Raw genomic sequence first — 25304 nt, 5'->3', positions numbered from 1 at the left:
GGATTACTTGACTAAAGCTTTGTGACAAACTATGTATGGCAGAACTTCATTAATATTATTCAATATATGCAAATTATCTTGTTACAATTCTTCTAGACTTGGAGTGATAACATGCAGTCCTCTTGAATCCTTACCTCCACTCTTTCATCATGTTGAGACACAGGAAGTCCAAAAAGTTTTTCCTTTTCAATGTACTTCGAACAAAACTTAATAGCTTCTTCTACAATGTACCTTTCAACAAAAGGATGGTGTAGATTCTTTGTATACCATTTTAAGATCTTCATGTATCTCTCAACTGGATACATCCACTACAGATAAACAGAATCACAACATTTAATTTCCCTTATTAGATGAACAATTAAGTGAACCATGATGTTGAAAACGAAGACAAAAAATATATCTCCAACTAACACAAGATAATAACAGCCTCATTTTCTAGCTCATTTAACTTTGGATCAATGAATTTGTTACATATGGCATTGAAGAAAAAACACAGGCGAGCTAAGGCATGCCTGACTTTGTTAGGCAAAATGTCTCGTATCACCACAGCTAACAGTTGTTACACCAAGATGTGAAAATCATGAGACTTTAACACGACGCAAACACTGACAAAAAATATCTTCTCCTTTCTAGATAAAGTATGACAAGTTGGAGGCAAGTCTATTTTCTTACCATCAAACCTAGGATGTAACTGGTCTCGTATACTCATCTCAACTAGATCTTGATGAGTATTTAAACCATCCTTTATCTTGCCTTGAATGTTAAGAAGCATACCAATGACTCTATCAAACAGATTTTTCTCCACACGCATAATATCAATACAATGTTTGACATCTAGATCGGACCAATATGGAAGATCAAACAATATCGACCTCGTCTTCCATATCCAAGTTTTACTTTTTTTCCTTCTTTTGGGTGTTTCCAAATATCATATTGATGTCCTCAACCCACTCAAGAACCAGCTGACCAATTAATGGTATCGACACACTTTCATGCTTTTGACTTCCATTAAAAGTTTTTTTCAATCGCTGGTAAGGGTGATAAGCTTTCAGAAAATGTCGATACCGAGTGTATATTGTTTTTATTCCATGTTTTAGTTGTATGTAGCTCATGTATTCTTCACAGATAGGGCATGCACGATGGTCCTTAACACTGTGTCCACTCAAATTCCCGTATGCTGGAAAGTCATTAATTGTACAAAATAGCATTGGATGTAACTTGAATGTCTTATTTCGATACCCATCAAACATGACAACCCCTTTGTCCCATAACTTTGTCAAGTCTTCAATCAAGGAACTAAGATAAACATCAATGTCATTTCTTGGTTGTCTTAGGCTCGATATCATCATAGACAACATAATGTACTTTTGCTTCATGTACAACCAAGGAGGCAAGTTGTAAATTACTAGCAAAATAGGCCATCAACTATGTTGAGTGCTTAAACTTCCATAGGGTATCATTCCATCAGTGGCAAGTCCAAGCCTCAGATTTCTTGCCTCTTTCCTGAAATTCGGATACAGACGATTAATCTTATTCCACAGGGAGGAATCAGCTGCATGGCAAAGCATTCCATCGCAATTTCTCCCATTTGCATGCCATGTAAGGTCTTTTGTATCATCTGTATTAGCAAACAAATGCTTGAACCTTGGAATGATCGGAAGATATCATAACACCTTCGATGAGGGGCCTTTCGTTGTGCTTTCATCACTGCTACACTCGTCATCATCCTTCACTTTGTACCGTGATACCCCACACTTGGGAGCATTTATGCATTTCTTCATACTCATTTCTATAAAATATACAATCATTAAGGCATGCATGTATTTTCTAATACTCCATACTGATAAGTGCCATATTTCAGTTATTTTTGGGATCAAAATGTTAGTACTTATCTTTCGTTTGTAATAGTTTTTCTTATAAACTAAGCTTAAATCTAGTTGTTTTATATATAGTGTACATTTACTAATGTTTTTGTTTCAATATGAAAGATTCATCCATGATTTTGTAGGTTTTGATGGTTGTTTATTAGATTTAGAAACAAAGTCAAAAGAAAGGGCAAAATGATCATTTTTCCAAGATTTCAGACATCCACTCGCCCAAGCTAACATCTAGATCGCCTTGGTTAATAAGATTTCTTCATCCATAAGCAATCAACTCGCCTAGGCAAATTAGTGCCTTCAACACTAAGTCATAAATTCGCCTGGGCGAGCTACAACTCGCCTGGGCTAATTTCTCAGCACCTCTTGGCTCTTTTCTATAAATAGCTATGTTTAGGAAGTTAGAAACAAAATCCAACTGAACTAAAACCAGAGAGAAACGTAGAAGAAGAAGGAGAAAAGGAAAAGTGGAGTCGAGGCGATATAGAGTTGTGACCATGGATCACTTCCTTTGTCATTTTTCTTGTTAGTCATGTACTCTATGCAATGATCGATTAGTTTTTCTTAAGGATTAGATGTAATCTTTGTACCCTTATGTATCACTTTTGATATTATAGATGTATTAATCTTTTCTACTCATTATTGGTAATTTCGTTCTACTCGTAATACTTGATTCTATTTGATCATTAGTGTCATGAAATTAGATTTTAAGTGAGACGGGAAAGTAATATTAGAATTTAAACCGAATGATTTTACTCTTTACATTACGTTGCTAGGAATAGGGCATAATGTTTTGATTGCAAAATACACGAGAATATAATTGTAAAGCTGGGGTATTTATTGCATATGTGAGGAATCGATATTTAGTAAATATTCTTAGGTTCCAAGTGCGAGGGATCAACTTGGGATAACTATGTGTGCATCGGTAATGTTAGAAAATGATTTTTATATGTTAATCTTATTAGGATACTATTGCTATGAACGATGAAATTCAATCCTAAGTTTTCTTAAATTAATTCAAGTCATTATTATTATTTCTGTAATTTACATATTTTCAACGCACTAAAATTTTGTTATTTTCTGTATTTTGTAAATTCGTTATTTTGACTTTTCTTTTACTTTAAGTTTGTCTTTAGTTAATAAAACCAAAACCAATGACATTTGATTAAATTTGTACATAACTATTAAACTGATAATCTTTATTTGAATGAATTAAGTAAACTCAAGTCCCTGTGGAGACAAACTCTTTTATAAATGTGAAACCTACAACGATAATTGGTACGCTTGCCAAAAGTTGACACATACCCATCGGATATAGTATCTTCTTTGCTTGATAATAACTTTTTGGCAATGTGTTTTCTCTAGAAGCATATCCTGCACTACCTGAAGCAATGAAATGAAGTTTTTGTCACTCCACCCATATCTGGCCTTGACATTAATCAAATTTAACACAACTAACAATAGGGTCAAAGATTTCTTGCACCTCGAATACAAAGGCTTCTTGAAATCACTTTCCAATGTATCATACATAGGGGCATTTGTTTGCTGCAAAAACTCTTGTCCAAGATCACAAATCATATTACCTAATCGATCTCCTATTTCTACATCAATCGTTTAGTTTGGGATCCCTTTTACATGTCTGTCAATTCACCATGTCATATAATTCTTCTTAATTCCATCACACAGAAGATGTTCTCATATGTCACTAGTACTTGTCGTCTCTCATTCAAATAGTTTATACAGAGACAAAAATATTTTTCATCCTCATCAAGTCGACTTCTTTTGGAGGCAAATTGCAAGAAATCTTCAACACCTTCCTCATACGCAGGGCTCATGCAACTTGCATTCTTCCAACTTTGATCCATCTAATTAATAACTCTATGATACTCACAAAGTTATTCCATGCATGAAAACCTCACTTTTTTCATTAAAGGTATGACCCTATCCCTTTCAGGAAGACATTTTCTTATAGTAGATGCATACGTAAAGGTTAACTCTCTTTTCTTAAATTTGGAAAAATTTCGGTAGCATTTTGCAGTGATCTCCAAGTACACGACATGAAAGCGGTGACATGACTTCCACCACAATCGAGTATGCACTTAGAGAACAAAGTGAAATGCATTGTACCGAAATTTCATCAAATTTAACAAAAGAGACTTAACTTATACATGTGAATCTACTATAAAAAATGACTCTTCCCAAATTGTCCAAATGAACCATTCAAAATTCAATACAACGATTAATCCAAATTGTTCGAAAGAATCATTGTATTTAATCTCAAACGAAAAACTAAGATTCACTCATAATGAACATAACTTGTATATAAAGCAATAGTACATCATTAATCACATAATACAAGTTATAAAAACATTCATAACAAAAATAATCCTAAAAATAGTATGACAAACATTCCTACCTGTGAAGATGGTCACTAACAATAACAATGAATGATCACGATGGAAACAGAAAAAGGAAAAGTGCATACAAATTACAATTACAACTACAAAATGTTGTTTAAAGGGACTAAAATAAAAACAAAAATATTTAAAGGACTAAAATTAAAAAAAAAGGTTACTCGTATTTTATCAAGACCAAAATGTTGATCGTTAGGTTAGGCCCAATTTCAGATTAAATAATATTAATATCAACTTAATAAACTAATCAAGTAATTAATCATGGATTAGCTTTTGTGTTGGTTGGTGTGAGGCTGAAAGTGTTGTTTTATGAAAGAGAAACAAAAACGAGGGGATGAAATGAAATAAAATGAAACACTAAGTTGAATGCTCTGCTACTACAAGCTGATAAATCTCTCTATGCAAAGATGAAAGTGTTTTTGTGTTTGTACACTTTGATTGATAGCTAGGTAGATAGATCCTTTTTATGGAAGTGGTTGGGTCCCATTCACTTGGCTAGACAATTTGATATAACATAACAATTTTTTTAAATAAAGAGTGGGATTTATTATATATATTTTTCTAATATATTTCATTATAACTTACTCAACATCCTTAAACTCAATTTCAAGCTACATTACTCTACTCCATTTGCTTACTTTTCCTTTACTCAATCATTATTTTGGATGCAAGTTTTATCTTGTTGGAGACGTGGATTACACAATTAAGTAACGTTTGTTTTGCTCTTATAAAGAAGCTTTCAACCTTGTCTTTGAATTGAAAAATAATTACAAGTTTTAGACACCAATTGAAAAAAAAAAGTAGTTTAGAAATCCAATTCAAAATTGTCAAGTAGCTTATTATTCCAATAACTTTGTGTGCAAAACAATAAAAAATAATACTCATAAACTTATTAAAAAGCATTTAACCATGAGGAAAAAATGCTATGTTGAAAAAAAATAGTAGTTTAGAAATCCAATTCAAAATTGTCAAGCAGCTTATTATTCCAATAACTTTGTGTGCAAAACAATAAAAATAATACTCATAAACTTATTAAAAAGCATTTAACCATGAGGGAAAAAATGCCATGTACCAAAAAAAGAAAATAAAATCACAAGAAAATAAAAAAAAATAGTATTTATTGTCTCTATCTACCTCCTTATTACCTTTTGAAGACCTCTCGTATCTCCCAACCAAAAGTGGTTATGGACAGAGGGATCTAAAAAAGAAAAGAGGGGAATAAAACGAAGCATTGGGGGCGCAATGACTTTTGATTAAAATAATGTGACAGATTGGTTGCAATGTGATTCACCAAGGCAAATGGAAGCCTGACGATCGAGGAAGCAGTTTCTTGCACTAGTTCAGGAGGTTTACTAATTTTGTTGATTTCTAATTAGTGTTTCCTCTATCTATGAACTTAAGATTCATAGTTCTAAAACAGGATCAACCACCAAACTCTTTATTTTACGAATTTAACATGACATGTATTTCATGGATAAATCAAATTCAAATTGCAGAAGCAATAAGCTCATTCACAAACAAATTCCTTATATTAACATCACATTCAAACCACAATGTATGGATGGCGAGATGTACATGTGGCGGTGCTTTTGGACAGAGCTGAGAACGGAGAGAGAAAAAGAAAGATGCGCAAGAGGTAGCAAGGACACGAGATGCAACGAGAACGGAGAGGAAGAGAGCGCAGCTGAGACAGAGAGAGGAAGAGAGCCAATACGGAAGAGTAAGTAGAGATTAGGACCTGGAGACATTTTTAAAAATCGAGTTGATATATCAGTTTTTACTAAAAACTCATGTTAAGGAAATCATGTTAACTTTTGAGGTCATTAACATCAATTTTTTAAAAAATTTGATGTTAACTTATCATTTCATGACATTGGTTTTTCCAAAAAACAATGTTAATAAATTCCTTTTATTTATTAATATATTACTATATTTTTTGTTACCATCTTTATGAAAAACTAATGTTAAAGTATAGACCTTAAATCTATATTTTTTTAGTAGTGAGGTAATCTTGCGACTAAAGATTTTTTTGATAATTGCTTTTATTTTATCTCTAGATAAAATATTTATAAACTTGAATTTTTTTATTTTTTAGGAGTGTAGTTTAATTTTGGATTCTCTAGGAAGCATCACAATCCAAATCAAAATATTATAAAAAATATTAAAAACAATATTCTAATACATTTCTATAAACACATTTTTTCTCATTGACCGAAATTTATTAAAAATTATAAAATTTGGTGAATCTTACGTCATAATTAATGAGTTTTTCTTTTATTTTTATAAATTTCAATAAATTTTAACTAATTAAAAAAATATTTAAATTTAAAAAGTATGCTAAATAGTATGTTACTAACCCTCTTCAAATATTTTTATAAATAGGTTATTCCTAATAATGTCAAGTATGCCTTACGCCCTTAGTCACAAATATTATCATCATGCTAAAATCTTTGTTGACATAAGTGTTAAAGTGTCTTAATTTAAAAAAAAAAAAAAAAAAAAAAAAACGCCAATCACTCATCACCTGCCATGCATTGTCGTACCTCTGTAAGGAGAACCACCGTAAAGGCATATCTTAAAACTTGGTTGAAGATAATACGAGAAAACTTTAGACCAGATAAATTATCAATATACTAAATCATTATTAGTTTTTTAGCTACTAATTTATTAAATATGATAAACGCAATGAAATTCTTAAAACAACTTTCTAATTTTTATGATTTTACCAAGCTAAATTATACTATGTTGCATTAGACACATGGATTTTTTCCCATCACCTAATTAAACTACAAAGGATATATATATATATATATATATATATATATATATATATATATATATATATATATATATATATATATATTCTTTCTTTAAATAATGTTCATGCATAAAAAATGTTAAAATCAATTACACATTACAGTACACAAAAGAAGAGCACTGTGTTAACATCAATTAGAGCTTCAATTATATATGGATGTGATATCGAGTCGCTAACAACTATAAGATAACAATAATTGAATACAAACCACTTATAACTGAAACAATGACTGTTATATATTAATTAATCTTTAACTTCTAAAAATAAAATTTAATCCCTCCACAACAAATATGATGCTGCAATAATTTGCAAAGAATCTACCAAATTAATCCCGATAAATATTTTTCATTCTATTGTTTTTTTTCAATATTTTTAAACCAACTTCAAGATTGTTACTACGAAGTCAAGAGAATCTAATTTAATTAATTAGATAGGAGGTTAGTTATTATAAATCTCAGATATTGTTCTCAATTCCCACATATAAACAAAAGTCAATCACTAAAAAAAAAAGAATGCAAAATTAGATTCTTAAAGACGTCAAATTTTAGTTACTACAAAAAAAAAATATTGGACTAGTTCCATGTTAATATCGACTAAATAATTCAACATGATCAAAATCTTTATAAAATAATTTGACTACCTACCTAATACGCAAATGCCGTATTGTGGTGTAGGACCTTAATCTATTTTTAATACAAAAATTGTAAATAATATAGAATATGATACATAATATTTTATGACATAATATACACTACATTCAGTTCAGTTGGTGTGAAATTTCTTTATCCGTAGTGATAACTAAGCATCAAACATTGATTTCCTTTATGTGATTGACCTAAGGAAAGGACTCTATTCCTTGGTTGGATTCCTAATCTACTTCAAAGAGCTTTCAAGCATTCAGGGAACTAAAGTGTCTGAAGATATTACAGTAAAGGAAGCAATAAACGACTAAAAGTAATAAATGAATGTGAAAGAGATAGACGAGATAAGGAAGATAAACGAGATAATGCAAATAGTAGGCTGGAAAATAATTGGATTTTGTGTATTGATGTATGTATCTTTGTTACAATGTGATAGGCCATATTTCTAGTGATCGACTAATAGTTACATTAACTGAAAGACTATTAAAAATTCCTACAATCTAGGAGACTGATACAAGCTGAAGGGGAATTTCTAGTTTCGAGGACCAGGGCCTCCGAGGAAGAGAAGGAAAATTAAGCTAAGATAAGGAAAATACTCATTTCATTCATGCCTCTGTATATTGTATTACACTTATTTATACTAATTCAATTAACAGAATTGCTACCCTTTTGTGTACCCTTGGAATATTTAGAATCAAGTTTGTTAGCATTGTCTCCCACGTGCTGGAATTGTTCTAACAGAATGCCTATCCCACCCTCTCATACATAATCTCTAAGGTATGCTGGCTTTGCTACCCTCCTCTTTGGCTTTTGCTCTTTGTTGGCCTGATTTGCTTGCTGCACCTCATCATGTTGATTGCTTGCCTCAACTATGTGGCTTCCTGTGTCATTGCTTGCCTTTGTTATATCCCCTCCTATATCACCCCTAGGCCCTTGGGAAAGCACCTTGTCCTCAAGGTGATAGTCTTGACATAAGGTTGACCAATCTTCCCTAGAGGTTTCATCAGGAGAAAGCCCATGCCACTGAACGAGGACCTCCCAGGTGGAAGCAGAGGATTGCCGAGAGTCAAGAATTGTCGCGGGTCGAATGATTGGTTGAGCATCATGGAAGTGAGAGGGCAGGGGAGAAATAGCAGGATCGCCGGGATCACCATGAAACGGTTTCAGTATGGAGCAATGGAAGACGAGATGTATCTTAGCGTCGGGTGGCAATTGCAAACGATAAGCGACTTTGCCAATGACTTCCATGACTTGGAATGGCCCATAAAAGTGCTTTGCTAATTTTCCTGAGATGTGTGGGTTCTCTCTAGCAGAGACCTGGCAATGTGGGCGAAGTCGGAGCAACACCCATTGACAAGGAAAAAAGGTCACATCCCGATGGTGTTTATCAGCTTTCTCCTTCATAGCATCCTGAGCCTTGAGCAATTTCTTGCGAATCATCAGAAAAGTATCCTCGCGATCGCAAAACATGGTATCAATAGCATCAATGTTAGAGTCGTCGGCAAGGTACTCTGGGAAATTAAATGGCTTGCGGCCAAATATGATCTCGTAAGGAGTGGCGCCGGTAGCAGAATTCCAGGAGGTGTTATGAGACCACTCAACCCAAGGAAGGAGTCTGCCCCAAGTTCGAGGATGCCGGTGAACGAAAGAGCGCAAGTATTGCTCGATGATGCGATTAATTACCTCAGTCTGTGAATGTATGTATACATGATTTTGATGATGTCAAAAGAAGAATCAAACAAGGCTCATTTTGCTTCAAGATTAATACAAGATTGTTTCAACAAACAAAGCCTTGATTCAAGATTTCTTCAAGATCAAGCCTTGCCTCACAATGAAAGGTTTCAAGTCATTCAAGGCACATGTAATCGATTACCAATACATGTAATCGATTACCAATGGTTTGAAAGTGTGTAATCGATTACACATCATATGTAATCGATTACCAGAGACTCTGAACGTTGGGAATTCAAATTTTAAATGAAAGGTTACAACTGTTCAAGAAAAACAACTGTGTAATCGATTACACTAATTCTGTAATCGATTACCAGAGAGGATTTTCAAGGAATATCGCCAACAGTCACATCTTATCATTTGGATTTTGAATGGCCATCAAAGGCCTATATATATGTGTGACTTGGGATGAAATTGAAGAGAGAGTTTTGCTTGGCAAAAATGTCTTATCCTCTCAAAAGACAATGAGAGAGATTTCAAAAGAACTTCATTGTCAAATGCTCTCTCAAAAGAAATCCTTGACCAAACACTTGCAAAATCTATAAGGATTCTTACATGATCTTCATTGTAATATTCTTCTCTTGAAGAGAGAATTCTTCTTCCATTCTTCTTATTCAATGAGATTGGTTAAGAGACTGTGAGTCTCTTGTTGTAAAGGATTCCTGAACACAAGGGATGGGTTGTCCCTGTGTGGTTCAGACTTTGTAATGGATTTTACAAAGATAGTGGAAATCTCAAGTGGGTTGCTTGAGTACTGGACGTAGGCACGGGTTGTGGCCGAACCAGTATAAAACTGTGTTTGCATTCTCTCTTCCCTTATCTCATTTATGTTATTGCAATCAATTTTGCCTTGCATGTTTATAGAACATTATTAAATTGATTGTTGTTGCTTCTTCTGCATTCTAAGCCTATCCCTCTTAAGATTATTGAGGCCACAAGGTCCAACACACTCTACCCATCACTCTAAGGGTGATACGCAGAGCTCATGCGTAGGTGGGTGCCACTACCCCGGAAAAGCTCTTGCCAAAACTTGCTGAGAAATAAGGGATCCCTGTCGAAGACCAAACTCCAGGGAACTCCATGGATTTTGACGACCATCTCTAGGAACAAGGTTGCCACCATGAAGGCAGTGTGCGCAGTGGAAAGCATTCCTAGATGGACCCCATTAGAAAAACGATCAGCTATCACCAATATAACTGTGTTACCCTTATACTCGGGTAGGCCAACAATAAAATCCAATGATAGGTCCTCCCATGGACGATGAGTACTGGAAGTGAGCATAGGAGACCAACAAGCTTCTTTGCCTCATATTTGGTGGACTGGCAATCAAGGCAATTGACCACAAAAGTAGCAACATCATCGCGAAGGCCGGGCCAATAAAAATTCTCAGAAACACGAGCAATGGTCTTGGCGACACCGGAGTGGCCCCCAGTGGGGGTAGCATGAAATTCAGTGAGGAGAGTGGGAATAATTGGGGCATCTTTTGGCAACCAGATGCGATGGTGGTGTAGAATGAGATTGTTAACAACGAAGAACCCAGGGTGTTTGGTGGGATAAGTGACAATGTCATTGCGGCAATGAACATAGTCTGAATGGTGATCAAGCTGAATTCAAAGTTCATCCATGAAGGCCAGGCATGGCACTGAAAGCATGAGAGCGATGGAAGAATCAAGCTCTGGAACGCAGGAAAGGGCATCAACTGCTTGATTATTGGCTCCTGAATGATAGTGTATCTCGTAATCATAGCCCATCAGTCTGGCGAGATACATATATTGCTCCAGCGTCTGCACCACCTGAGTCAGAAGCTTTTTCAAGCTCCGATGGTCGATAATGATGACAAAATAATGCCCCAGTAAATATTGTCACCACTTTTTAATAGTTGCCATAATAGCAAACAACTCCCGGACATAGGTCGATGACCGGAGTAATTTGGCACTGAAAGGTTTACTGAAATACGCAATTGGGTGACCCTTTTGTGAAAGCACAACACCCATGCCCACCCCTAAAAATCTAGAAGAGCCAGGACTGGTGCCAAGGACAGTGCAAGCTTCAGTTGGTCGAAAGCAGCTTGGGTAGCATCAATCCATTGAAATGGGTCCATAATGGTAGCCTTCACTAGGGGGGCGACAATGCTTGCGTACCCCTTGATGAACCGTCTATAGAACCCAGCCAGTCCTAGGAAGCTTCGTAAAGCTTTGGTGGTGCGTGGAGATGGCCATTGACGCACAACTTCAACCTTCTCGGCTAGTGGTTCCACACCGTTAGTGGAAACCAAATGGCCTAAGTATTCCACCTGTTTCTGCGCAAAGAAACACTTAGAAAGTTTTAATGTGAATTGATGTGCCATTAATACTTGGAAGGCTGTTTCTAGATGTTGAAGATGCTCGTCCATGGAAGTGTTGTATTAATGGCACAAGTGTACCAATTCGCACAAGTAGTATATTAAAACGGTAAGACCGAGTATCGTATCCACAGAGAATTTGTTTCACTCAGAAACTGTACATTCAATGAGCAAACATTTGTATATGACTAAAAGCGAGATAAATATCAAATTGAGTTTTTGTTCTAAAATCTAGTCAAATACAAACTAAATATCCAAAGTTTGAGAACTAAAAACAGTCAAGTAAAAAACGTTGGGTCGTTTTACTGAATTTTCCTTGATGTTATGTGTTTTTATCTATTTAATGTTATCCTAGTGTTCTTATGCTGAGAAATTACCCAAACCAAGATTCCTCTAGTGAATGGGCCTGACTCTCTTTAAACCTCGTCCTTGATCATTCAACAAACTTAGCCTAAAAGAGTCGCATTAAGTCTACAGCATAATATGGACTAGATCACTTCACTCCATTCCTAGACATACAGTTTTCTAGCTTGCTCTACCAAGCTCTAAGGCTTTAAAGCACTTTCCAATGCTAAAAATCCTAACTATACATACAAATGGGTGATCAAGCCACAAGCATGTAAAAATAAGCATAGATAGAAGCAATGAACACATAAAAACAACATTAAATAGATAGTGAAATAATGTTACATCAAGGTTCAGCAGAACTTCCCAACCAAGAGGCTTAGCCTTCCATTACAAGAAATGAACTCTCAATATAGGGAAGAACAAAGTTTAAGTGAAAGAAAATGGCTAAGAAGGGTTAAAGATGTCTCCTTCAACCTCTAGAACCCTAATCTCACTCCTCTAGCCTAAACTCTCTTGGTAGCTCAATTTCTATCGCTTCAACTTCTCCCTTGGCTTTGTTTTTCAATCCCTCCCCTAGTTTCCTCCAACTTCAGTGTTTTAAAGGCTAATTGGATGTTTCAGCTTCTGAAGGCTCGCTTAGCGAGATTGGCTCGCTAAGCGAGAGTAAGTGAATTTTGGCTTAGCGAGCTGGGCGCGCTAAGCGCGAGAAGAGACAACTGACTCGCTGGGCGAGCTAGCGGCTCACTGAGCCAGCACATCTCTAACTGATCATCTTCTAGGATTTTCCAACACGCTAAGCGAGCTGTATGCCTCGCTTAGCGGATGTCACTTGCTAAGCGCATTTGCCTCGCTTAGCGAGACACCAACTACTTGAACCCTCTCTTCTTTTAGCCTGAAATTGAAGTGGTTTCAACATTACTTCACAAAAATGGAAGCATCTATTGTATAAAGCCAAACTAAACATGAAAATATGTACAATTCCTACAAAATGAACTATAAATTGGAGGTAAAGCGCTAATTTTGTGCAAATATTCAATACAAAACTTAGCCGTGAATAGTGACTAACAAGAAGCAACACCTACTTTGCATTAGATAGAGAGAGCAAGGGTTTCAAGACGATGAGAGCAAAGGTAAGAGTTTTGAGAGAGAGAGGTTTTGAGTTGGAGGGAGGTGGTGGCACGAGGTGGTGGTGGAGGAGGCATCTAGCTGGTAGAGGCATTAGGGTTTTGAGAGAGAAAGATGAATGGAACGAGTGAGGATGATTGAATTGAGACATTGTGTAAGTTTTAGATGCAAATTCAATATCAATTTATATAGAACTGATGTTAAAAATGCAAATCATACATTGCTTTCTACAAAACTGAAGTTAACAATTCATGTCTTGCATGAGTTTTGTAGGAACCAATGTTAACAACTTTCATATAGTTGCAAAAATGTCATTGCATCACTTTCTATATTGGTTTTTTAATAACTGATATACAAGTGATGACATTAGATGTACTTAGTGTAATAGTGTAAAAGACCTTCATACTATCACTATCAGCTATTTATTAATATATTATTAGCTTGATTGATAAAATCTTAAATCTAAATTCTAAAGGATATCATGTATCAATTGTTTAAAGATTTAAATAATTTGAAGTTTTTGAATTATTTGAGGATTTTTTTAATAGGTCCTTGTATTTTAAAAGTTTGCAATTAGCTCTTTTAACCCTTAAATAATTTTCCTTAAACATATTTTCAGTTATGAATTTCATATATCTCATTGAAAATTTTGAAATAATTGAAAGATCAAATCATTAATTTAATTGTTCAATAGGTCTCCAAATTGTTTTAGAAAACTAATTAATTAGGTCTTATCCTTAACAGAACCTTAATAGAAATATGGTTAAGCATAAAAATGATTTAAAAATTTAGTAACCTAATTATAAAACTCAAATAAAACAAAAACGCAACACTAGAGTTATTAAAACAGCTCACAATAATAAGTGCTGCTGTTATGTCATGAAATGGAAAGTTTTTCAAACAATAAAGAAAGTTTTAACTCAGCTTTTATTAAACTTAAATTTCTTGCCCTCATTTTATTTAATGCATTTAAATAAAATAGTTAAACTTTTCAACTTTTGCCATAAATATAAATTTAAGGAATCATGATATGAAAGATAAATGACGAATAATTATAAAAATAATTCAATATTTCGAATAAAATAACGATATAATTACGATGAACTACAAAAGTAATATGGTGCTTGCATCTCAGACTGTATATATAGATTTGCTTTTCTAATTGGTATTTTTACTTTAAAACTTATAAAATTATATTTTTAAAATAGATTAATTCAAACACACTAATTTTCTTTTTTGAACTCCGAATATTCTTTAATTGAAACTAAAAACTAATCCTCTAAAACATTGAAATTTTTTTAAAGAATTAACTTTTTTCAGCATATTTTTTTTATACATATAACCTAAAAATTAAATTATTAACTACATACTTGAAAAACATGATTACCCGTCAATATACACTAGTTTCCTTTCAACAAAACTTCAAAAGAAGAAGTCAAAATTAAACCTGCTTTAGAAAAAAATTGAACCCCAAACTAACATCTTTATGTCGAAAATTTACTCCGTTTGAAGTGGTTTCTCAATTTTAGTTTTAAAATTTTTAAAAATTAAAATTTGAGTTTGTTTTACTCATTGTTTTTAGTTTTTAAGAAAATGTCACTGAAAATAGATAAAATGAGACAACCGTTTTATCTTATTTTATTCTATTATATCAATTATGCATTGAACCTAGTGCAACTTGGGTCGAATCACGCCTAAGGAAGGAAATAGTTAGATAATGCAGGTCAATTAAGTGACCTACTAGTTTAACCATTGACTTAGTCATCCAATGCCTTGACTAGATCAATCACCAGCTCGATTTTTAAAATTATGGATAGTGATGGGGTAGAATAGTGACAAAGACAAGAATGTAATGGTGGTTGTGGTGACGATAGTGTGGTGGTAGTGGTGACGATAACGGTGATAAGGGTGATAGCAGTAATAGAATGGTAATGATAACAACGACAACAATGATTGGGTGAAATGGTGATAGCGGCAATGAGAATGACAATGAAGGTAACAACGATGGTGATAATAGTGGTGTGATGATAATAGTGGTGAAGACAACAATGATAGAGTGTGGTGGTGGCGGAGGTGACAGCAACGATGGTAGTTGTGACAATAATTAAAATATATATTTTAAAACAAAAAATCAAATTCACAAAATATTTTTTCTTAGTTTGATAATAAATGTAAAACCATTTAGAAATTAAATTAAAAATCAATTTAACTCTAATTTTTCCCAATACATTTTGTTTTTAAAATTATCTGAAAATCAAACGGGGCCTAACATTTGTATATATGGCTTTGTTGTTATAAAACAATAATTATTTTCGTTTTAAAACTCTTAAAATCGTAATTTTAAAAGAAATTAATTCAAACACGCACTAATTTTGTTACAGCAAAACGTCAATCAGAATAAAGTCAAATATAAATCCCAAAACTATCGTCTAGTTGTCCAAAATTTAGTGGAAAGTATCAGCCATATGGTCCATATAATTAAATATGAAATTAAACATAAAGAGCAACACGTCTAATTTTCAAGGTTCGGTAACTTCACTTAAAAAAAACACTTGTAACAGTTGAAATTAATACAACAACTTACGCCGATGTAACTTGACAAAAAGAATATTAACATCAGATTTTTTTACCATAATATTAATATGAAATATTTATCAATTTTATTGATAATTAATTTTTATTAAAAAATATAATTGATCATATTTAATTAAAAAATTTCTCCTAATCACTTTTTTTTATAAAACTCAAACTCGAATTATTGTTTAAGAAATCTGAACTTAATTTTACCCGGGTAAATTCAACTATGTATTGCTAGGCGATACCAAGTTTAAACATGGAAGTAAAAATTTAAAAATGTCTTTTTAACGGGCAACGAAGAGGGTCCCACCCCAAATGTTAGGAAGTTCAAACTTAGGACATTATTGTAATAATAATTTGAATTTTCTCGATTTTCTCTCTCACAGAACAACTTTGAACTCTGACAACTCTGAACTGTCCCGTAGTGTTGGCATTGGCAACTCTCTCACTTCACACACACCTTTCTTCATTCCTACCACCACTCTTGAAGAAGCCTTTTTAAGACTAAAGTGAAAGAGTAACATTGAGATAGAAAAAAAAAAAAGAAGCAAGTGTTAGTTAAATAGGTACATTATTGCATTACAGAGTTACATTAATACATTACATACACTTTTGAAGTTTTATTTCTCTCTTCTTCTCATACAGTTATTCTTCATTTCCCATATTGATTCATTTTCTGGTTGAAACAGAAGACGCTGAAGACATGTCTGGTCACTGGGGGATTCTTGTTTCAGATCCATGGCTTCAGAATCAGTTCACACAAGTGGAGCTTCGTAGCTTAAAGTCCCATGTAAGTTCCTCTTGGTTAAGGTTTCAAATTGCGGTCGCGATTGCAGCTTTGTCACGGTTTTTGATATGGTGGGAAATTGTAGATAAATACGACTGATGTGAAGACCCCAAAAGCCTTGATGTTGTGGCCAAAATCGCGGTCGTAAACTGTTTTTTAAAAACTTGATCTTGGTTGCAATCCCATTGTGGGGTGAGCTAAAACATGTTTGAATCTCATGTTTTTTATTGGAAATTGGATTTTTGATGTTGTGTTGATTGGGCATTTGGGTCATGTTATGATCAGTGTGTGATTGATATGTGTTTGTGTAGTTCATGAGCATGAGGAGGGAAAGTGGGAGGCTTGTGATTGCGGATTTGGCTTCGAAGATGTCAAGGTTGAAGGTGGTGGGAGAGAATCTGAGTGAGGAAGAGAGAGCTTCTTGCGTGAAGGATGTGTATCAGAACACTGAAGAGGAGGTTGATTTTGAATTGTTTCTCAAGGTGAGTTTTATTTTGTAATCTTGATTTGCTAATCATCTGTTCAGGTATCAACCTATTGAGGGTGGTGGATCTTTTGGCTTTTTCGAAATTCGATATCTACATTCTACACTACGCATCACCTTTTTCGTTTTCATTCTTTTTTATCTGATCCATTACTGTTCTCTTCTTTGCCAATCTTAAATCTTTTCAATATCATTGAAATAGGAGAAGAATATGCGAATTGAAACAGGTGTTTTCTGTTGCTTTAGAGCCCAGATGATGATCAAAGATCAGCCGGTTGATTTAGAGTTTTCTTTATTTATTAGTACAACAAAAAAGATAACAATAAAAAATAGAAGAGAGGAATAAGTAGAAAAGTATATATGGTTTTTGATTTTTCTCGTTTGAAACCTTCACTTATAGCCTGTTTGTTTGACAACCCAAATAGTTTGCCAGAATGAAAAATAAAATAAAAAAAGCTTCCTTCAGTGAAATTGCATCAGGCTGTGCAATTTTAGATTTTAGTGCTGATATAAATCTAATCCAAATGGCATTTAAAGGATATTTTTCATTTTTATTAATTTTCTTACCAATTTCCTTTTTTTCTCCCTAAACTCAAAAGCACCTTTTCATCCTTCATTTTGCTGAAATTTCCATTGATTTTTCTAATTATACTGGTTGCATCTTTTGTAAATGTATAACCATATTGTGGAGTATTTTAATTGATATAGTAACCAGACAGTATAAGGAATGAAGTTTGGGACTGGTTCATCTCAAGAGTAGAAAAATACTAGAAACATACTAGAACAATTTCAGCTATTGTGATCAGGTTAAATTTTGATCCAAGGATAACTTGTAATAGTGATATAATATAATGATGACAGGTCTACTTGAAACTCCAAACATTTGTGAATTCTAGAACCGGAAGTAGTCCAAAGAACTCGTCAGCGTTCCTCAAGGCAGCTACAACCACATTGCTTCACACAATAAGTGAATCAGAGAAAGCATCATATGTAGCACATATAAATCACTATCTAGCACAAGATGAGTTCCTCAAGAAATATCTTCCTATTGACCCTTCAACCAATGAGCTCTTTGAAATTGCAAAAGATGGTGTTCTTCTTTGGTACTGTTCATTTTCACTTGGTTTACTATTTCCACTGTTCTTGGAGATTTTATTTTAAAAAGAGTTACATGCTGTTGCAGCAAGCTTATCAATGTAGCAGTTCCAGGGACCATCGACGAACGGGCGATCAATACAAAAAGAATACTCAATCCATGGGAAAGGAATGAAAATCACACACTTTGCCTCAACTCTGCTAAAGCAATTGGATGTACAGTGGTCAACATTGGCACTCAGGACTTCATTGAAGGAAGGGTATGTTTGTAGGCCTTCTAGTTTCCACCCATAAAAGCAGAATTATTGTGGGCATGTACACTGCAGAACCACAAAATTTAAGATTTAATTTAATTTATAAATGAAATCTGGTCAGATTTGATTATTTCTCGATCAAAGTAATTCTCAATCAAGTTACCCCTTTTTTTAAATGATTCCGAATGCTGGTAAAGTATCTTTATAGCATGCTACATTTTTTTACAGTCAAAGCCTTTCTCTATTCTTTTTGGCAATGCTACACATGAAATAGGATATTATGATGGCGATTACTAAAAGTATTCTGTTATATTGGACTCAGGAAGTTTCTGCATTATTAAATTTAATCCTGTTTGATGTACATCAGCTTTACTAGCATAATCTAAGTTCGCCTTAAAATAGCAGACCAGCTGTAGATTCATGTTCTGCCCATCTATATGACGTTTTCTTAAATCAAAGAGCTTAAAAGTTCTGCTAAGAGACCCATGTGCCTAATGATTAAAGAGCTAAAAAGTTAGGTTAAGACACCCATGTGCCTAAACTATGTTGAACTGGTATATGAACAATTGTGTTTGAGATGTTTGCCAAGTGAAAAACATGATGCATGTGATAAGAAGGGGGTCAAGATTTATCTGTGTGATAAGTGAGTTGATCAAGATATCTCGAGAATTTTTTTACCCAGTCATTTTTGTGCATTAGTATTTGATCATGGTAGTGAATTTCACATGAAGTGGAATCTAATATGTTTTTGTTCTCATTTCAGCGTCATCTGGTGCTTGGGGTGATTTCTCAGATTATTAAGGTAAACAATCATTGATTATACACAAGTTTATGACCTTTTGGTTTAAATTTGTAAAAACTTTCATCCTATCCTACAAGTAAATCTGGAAAGTGGAAAGTTGTTATTTAGTCTAATTCTTGGGTTGATGGAATTAATGGTCACTACTGCATAATGCATGTTACATTTTGTGGTGCCTGCTTTTGACATTCCTAATGGTGGTGATAAATTAGATACAATTATTGGCGGACCTCGATTTGAAGAAAACTCCACAGCTGCTTGAGCTGCTTGATGACAGTAAGGTAAATATTTTATTTCTTCATCTTTTCATATTTCCATTATTTATTGTATATGTTGCCTTAATTTTTGTTTTAAAAAATTAACAGGATATGGAAGAGTTCATGAATCTACCCCCAGAAAAAATCTTGTTGAGGTGGATGAATTTCCATTTGAAAAAAGCAGGGTACAAGAAGATTGTCACTAATTTCTCCTCTGATGTGAAGGTAATTGAGTTCTTAATTTGGTGAAAAGTAAATGTACTTATATTCTATCATTTGCTTTGGACAACTAGAATCACTGTTCATTCAGTACTATCTCAATGCAAAAGTTGTGTTTCGTTCACTTCCTCTAGAATAATAATTTGATCATTTGATCCATGAAGTGAAGACACTTCTCTTGTTTGAAGTCTGGTAATGGCTGAATGTTTTGGATGCCAACACTTTCCTAATACCTGTTCGACACATGTTGAGCACACTACTCATTATTTGTCCAATTAAAAAGAAAATTGTCAGCTTGAACACCTGAGCCATACCTCTGTATGGATATAGACACACTAGTATTATAAAAAGAAACTCATTTATTGTAGGAATATTACTTAATCGTTGCTCAGTATCCCCACAGACATAGCTGTGAGACAAAGTGACAAACTTTTGGGCTATGGATGACAGTTAGATAAAGCCTTCCTAGATTGGCAACTCCTAGATTCAAACCCTGACAGGTTAAATTTGCCCGAGTTGTAGACCACTTCTACTGCAGCCATCTATTGTCTGGTGTAGGAATCATTATTTCATAATCTACCTTTTGTTGTCTTCGTTTTCAAGTTGAAAAGTAGTTAATTCTTAAGTCATTGGAAGTATAGGAAATTTATAAGTCAAGTTAGTGTAGGCATTAATTATAAATGAAGCTTCTCAAAGCATTTCTTGTAAATAGCTACTTATTGCACTTCTATGGTTCGGACACTGCAGGATGCTGAGGCTTATGCACACCTTCTAAATGTTCTTGCACCTGAACACACTAATCTCTCCACGTTGGCAGTTAAAAATCCCTTTGAAAGAGCAAAGTTAGTTCTTGAACATGCTGATAAGATGGGTTGCAAGCGATACTTAACTGCGAGAGACATAGTGGAAGGATCCCCAAATCTTAATCTTGCCTTTGTTGCTCATATTTTCCAGCACAGGTGAGAATAACCATCCTCTTCTCAAGTATTATATTATTAAGCATGTAAATCATTTCATTTTTGGGTTGTGGATGGATAAAGCAAAAAAAAATGGAACTTAATTTCGGGCTTTCATTCACTGTTTATTTGTTTTTATCAGTAGTTATTTTATTGACTTCAGTCTATTTGGCATATGGTGTACTTAACAGACAATTAAGTCTTTAGTAAAATATCAGACCTTAGCTAAATTGTGGTCAAGGTCTGATAAGTTTGAATACACCCGATTTTTATTTTTGGTTTTTAAGATATATATGCCTACTAACTCAACTTCCCTCTTGTAGGAATGGACTTTCAGCCCAGACAAAACAACAGATGTCTCTCCTTGAGACATTTCCAGATGACACCCAAGACTCTAGAGAAGAAAGAGCATTTCGCCTTTGGATGAATAGCTTTGGAAATTCAACATATATCAACAATGTCTTCGAGGATCTCCGAAATGGGTGAATATCTCTAACATTTTTACTAGTTCTCTTATTTGCATTCTATATTATGCTTGAATTGGTTTGTTATAAGGTTTTGTATAGAATTGAAACTAGTTGTCATTTACAATTGATTGTTTTTTGCTATAACTTTTATTCTCTTTACAGTTCATATTTTAGTTAAGTAATGTAATTCCTTTTAATTGCATTTGCTATATTGGAATTATTTTGTCATAGATAACTCATGCAGACTTTATTTGGTCTTTAACCGAGTCAAATGACATTGTGTTATTAATGTAGCAGACCTCACAGTTGTTTTTTAATCTTTATTATCCATTGAGTTGTGATGATGCTGGTTCTTTACAGGTGGGTTCTTCTAGAGACTCTTGACAAGGTGTCGCCAGGGATTGTCAATTGGAAGATTGCTAATAAGCCTCCGATTAAGATGCCATTTAGAAAAGTGGAGAACTGCAACCAAGTTGTGAAAATAGGGAAACAGCTTAAATTTTCGCTGGTAAATGTTGCTGGAAATGACATTGTGCAGGGAAATAAAAAATTAATACTAGGTAGGTTGACCTCCAAATTTCGTGCTGTTACTACTTACCTTGTAGTTAATCAATTAATCTGTTGATCATACCCCACTAAATTCAATGATCACACATACAGAGACTAAATCAAATACTATTTGATTTTTTTAGCTTATTTGTGGCAATTGATGCGATACAATATCCTACAACTTCTCAAGAACTTGAGATTTTACTCTCGTGGAAAGGAAATAAATGATGCTGATATTTTAGAGTGGGCCAACAGCAAGGTTAGCAGCTCCAGAAGCCAAAGCCGCATGGACAGTTTTAAGGTATTGAAATTGTACCTTTATAGTCCTTTCACTCAAGCATCTGCTCATTGATTTAGTTTTTAGCCACATTTTCTTTGTTAATAATGCTAATTTTAATTGGTATGTGGTAACGTTGAAAAACATATTTAGTGATCAAACAACAAAAACCTACCTTTTTTCCACTTGGCTACATGGATCAAATGACACCAGCATAGTATTCTATTGAGACTCATGCACATGGACAAACCTTGCCAAGAGATACTTTTCTTGACAGGAGATATCGGTCTGGGGCAGCATAATGACCAATATGTAGCCATTATTTGTGCCAAGGCATTTTGTAGATGCTGAGTGTGAAATTTTGAATCTGATGCTTGCTTTGTGGAGGAGCATTCTCGTGTACGTAAATTTGGCACACAAAAAAAACCTTGAGAATAGTAGGATTGGTAAAATTGCCAAAAACAATTTTCTTTAGCATATTGCAATAAACAAAAATTGCTTAAGCATGTGATTTTATCTGTATTTTGTAGTGAACATTGAAATTCAAAATACTGCCTTTAGATAATGTTAATCTTGAACAGAATCTAAATATTCCAGAAGTAGCTTTTTTAACCTTCACCATACTATAATCTAAAATATCTTGGATTAATTGACTTGCAAAATATTGAAATCCACATGATAGCCTGGCCAAGTGTTCAGAATAATTTTGTTTACCCAGTATAATTCTTTTCTGGTAAATAATCTATGCTGCATTTTTCATGTTTGACTTGTAGCATGTGTTCAGGTTTTAAATGATTACAGAATAAGTTATTAAATAAATTATTACAATTTCAAATTTCAGGATAAAAGTTTATCAGATGGAATATTTTTCCTTGAGCTTCTAAGTTCAGTGACACCCAGAGCTGTAAATTGGGGTCTTGTAACAAAGGGAGTAACCTGTATGTTTTCTCTTTACCCTTTCAATATTGTGCTTGTTTTCGAACCACACATTCCAATTGCTTGTGCTTCTTTTATAGGCATGACCTCTTTTTCTTGCATTGGATTCTTTTATTGCTTTAGATGTTTTTCTGATCACATTCTTTAAGCAATATTGGCTTTATATCATGTCTGTCTAATTTAATGCGAAATGGTGGTATGTGGGAAATTTATGTTTTGTGACAATCAACAACTTTTGATGATAGGAATTGGCTGCTTCTGAAATTATTGAAATATGAAAAACTTTCATCACTTGTCAAACCTACAGTCATACTTCATGATTAAAACCACTGTATGATCTAACTTAATATATAGGAGTGGATCAACACTTAACCTTGAATTATTTACTGTAACTGAGTGGCACACATCTAGATTGGAAAAGTTTGATTGGCAGATAAAATAAGCTGTTTTAGTCTTCTGCAATATATCGTGTTCTTGACTTGATTGATTAATGTAAATCATGAAATTGTCTCTAGCTGAGGTTATCTCTGTCTGCCACATGGAATGAACTAAAAAATTGTTGTGGCCTTGTGGGGACATTCCTCACTTTTGCCTTTATCTTGGTTTACATTCCTATAACTTTTGTATTACATGCTTCCTGCAGACCAAGAGAAAAAGATGAACGCCACCTACATTATCAGTATTGCAAGAAAGCTTGGATGTTCTATATTCCTGCTTCCTGAAGACATCACTGAGGTAGTTTGGAATCAATACTAATATTGCGCTTTTCTTTGTTAAGAAAAAATTATTATTATTATTATTTAAAACTGCTGAAACATTCAGTTGTGGTTTGAACCTTCAACCTAATACACGCGCACTTTTTAGGGAATTTCTTCAAAAATAGTCAAATAGCATATTAGTCCATGTCATTTCTAACTAGATTTGACTTTTTTTTCTCATTTGAGTTTGATTTTGATGCACTGTTAGTGTAAACATTTTTTTATACTATATCAACCAATTAAAAGCATCCTAGATATGAGTTTTAAAATAATTATTTTAAAAATCAACATTTTGTAATTACTTTTCAAATGCCTATAATGCTTGTTTACGTTATTATCCCATCATAAATGGTCATATATGATAAAATGGTTTTTTCTTTTTATAATAATTACTTTAAAATTCTTTCCATTGACATTATATCAAATTTTAACTCTTATTTATATGGCAATTCATGATTGGATAATAGTATAAAAAACCTTAAAAAAAACATTTACATTGTTAATGCATTCCAATTAAGTTCTTTTTGTGTGCAGTGCTTACTTTATGACAATGCTGTTACACAATTTCAGGTGAATCCAAAAATGATCCTTACACTAACAGCTAGTATAATGTCTTGGTGCCTAAAACACCCTCATGAAGAAAGGACAGTGGGAACTTCCGATAACGAGAGTGGGGGTCAATTGGAGACTACATCAAACTCAACACTAGATGACTCTGCCTCTGATTCATCACTAGATGAGAATGGGAACATATAAATATATGCCTTGAGTGAAACCGTTATATATATATATATATATATATATATAACCACTCTTTTTAGTTGATCAAAAGATCAATGTATGACACTAGTTAATTTAATGGTTTCAAAGCAAATTTTGTTCAAGCAACTATGTAAATAGTGGGGGTTTTATTTTTATTTTTTGCCAGTTTGAAACGTCACTTATGTGAAGTGCTTTTTTCCATGTCCACTTATGAAAGGAAAAAAAAAAAAAAAAAAACTACTGACCATTCAGTATTAACCAGAAACGATTTAAGCATACTTGTACTTTTTTATGAATAATAGGATTCCAAATGCAACGAAAGTTTTAAACAGATAGGCGACTAGTTTATTAATAGAGTAAAACTCTTTCTGTTAACAAAATAAGTAATTTAAAAAGGCATTTTGCTTACTTAGACGTATTCGTGTATAGGTTAGCATTCTCTACATAAAGAGTTTGTAGAACAAAATACTTTAGGTTGGGTTTGATTTAGAGGAAAAATATATGATAGATAGAAATAAAAGAGAGATAATTTGAAAAAGAAGAAATCAAATAGAAATAAAATGATATGTTGTTTTGTTTGGTTTAAGAGAATACATGAGAATTAATATTTTGTGTCAAAGAAAATTGATTTTTGGATCTAATTTTTTTTTTGGCAAAACATTGATTTTTTTTTTTGCAAAAAAAATCAATTTTACTACAACCGTAAAGAGAGAAATTTGTAAGTTTAATATCCAAAATTGTACTAACTAACCAAATGTTTCTATCCCATTTCCATCTTTGGTAACTTATCTCTCTCTTTGCAAACACAACCTTAATAGCATACCAAAATATC

General features: G+C 33.5%; 2 protein-coding genes across 3 annotated transcripts; one reads left to right on the top strand and one right to left on the bottom strand.

The window, feature by feature from the left end:
• Nucleotides 1–11483: 11483 nt before the first annotated feature.
• On the bottom strand, nt 11484–11828 carry LOC114389751 (uncharacterized mitochondrial protein AtMg00860-like). Its single transcript, XM_028350494.1, has one exon. The coding sequence runs from the start codon at nt 11826–11828 to the stop codon at nt 11484–11486; it is 345 nt and encodes a 114-aa protein (XP_028206295.1).
• A 4444-nt stretch (nt 11829–16272) lies between these two features.
• On the top strand, nt 16273–24650 carry LOC114389532 (fimbrin-2-like). Of its 2 annotated transcripts, none has more exons than XM_028350222.1 (15): nt 16273–16438; nt 16562–16662; nt 16971–17141; nt 18005–18246; nt 18327–18498; nt 19256–19294; nt 19504–19572; nt 19657–19773; nt 20515–20726; nt 21047–21205; nt 21551–21750; nt 21883–22040; nt 22858–22954; nt 23596–23687; nt 24281–24650. In XM_028350222.1, the coding sequence occupies exons 2-15, from the start codon at nt 16576–16578 to the stop codon at nt 24464–24466; spliced, it is 2001 nt and encodes a 666-aa protein (XP_028206023.1). In that variant the 5' UTR covers nt 16273–16438; nt 16562–16575; the 3' UTR covers nt 24467–24650. The 2 variants fall into 2 exon arrangements, with proteins under 2 accessions (XP_028206023.1, XP_028206024.1); XM_028350223.1 differs by lacking the exon at nt 16273–16438 and adding an exon at nt 16745–16851 and having other exon boundaries at nt 16536–16662.
• The last annotated feature ends 654 nt before the right edge of the window (nt 24651–25304 follow it).

Source organism: Glycine soja, chromosome 16, assembly GCF_004193775.1.
Source record: "Glycine soja cultivar W05 chromosome 16, ASM419377v2, whole genome shotgun sequence".
Taxonomy (NCBI): Eukaryota; Viridiplantae; Streptophyta; class Magnoliopsida; order Fabales; family Fabaceae; genus Glycine; species Glycine soja.
Note: the sequence above shows the minus strand (reverse complement) of the source record. Positions and strands in the feature narration are given on the sequence as shown.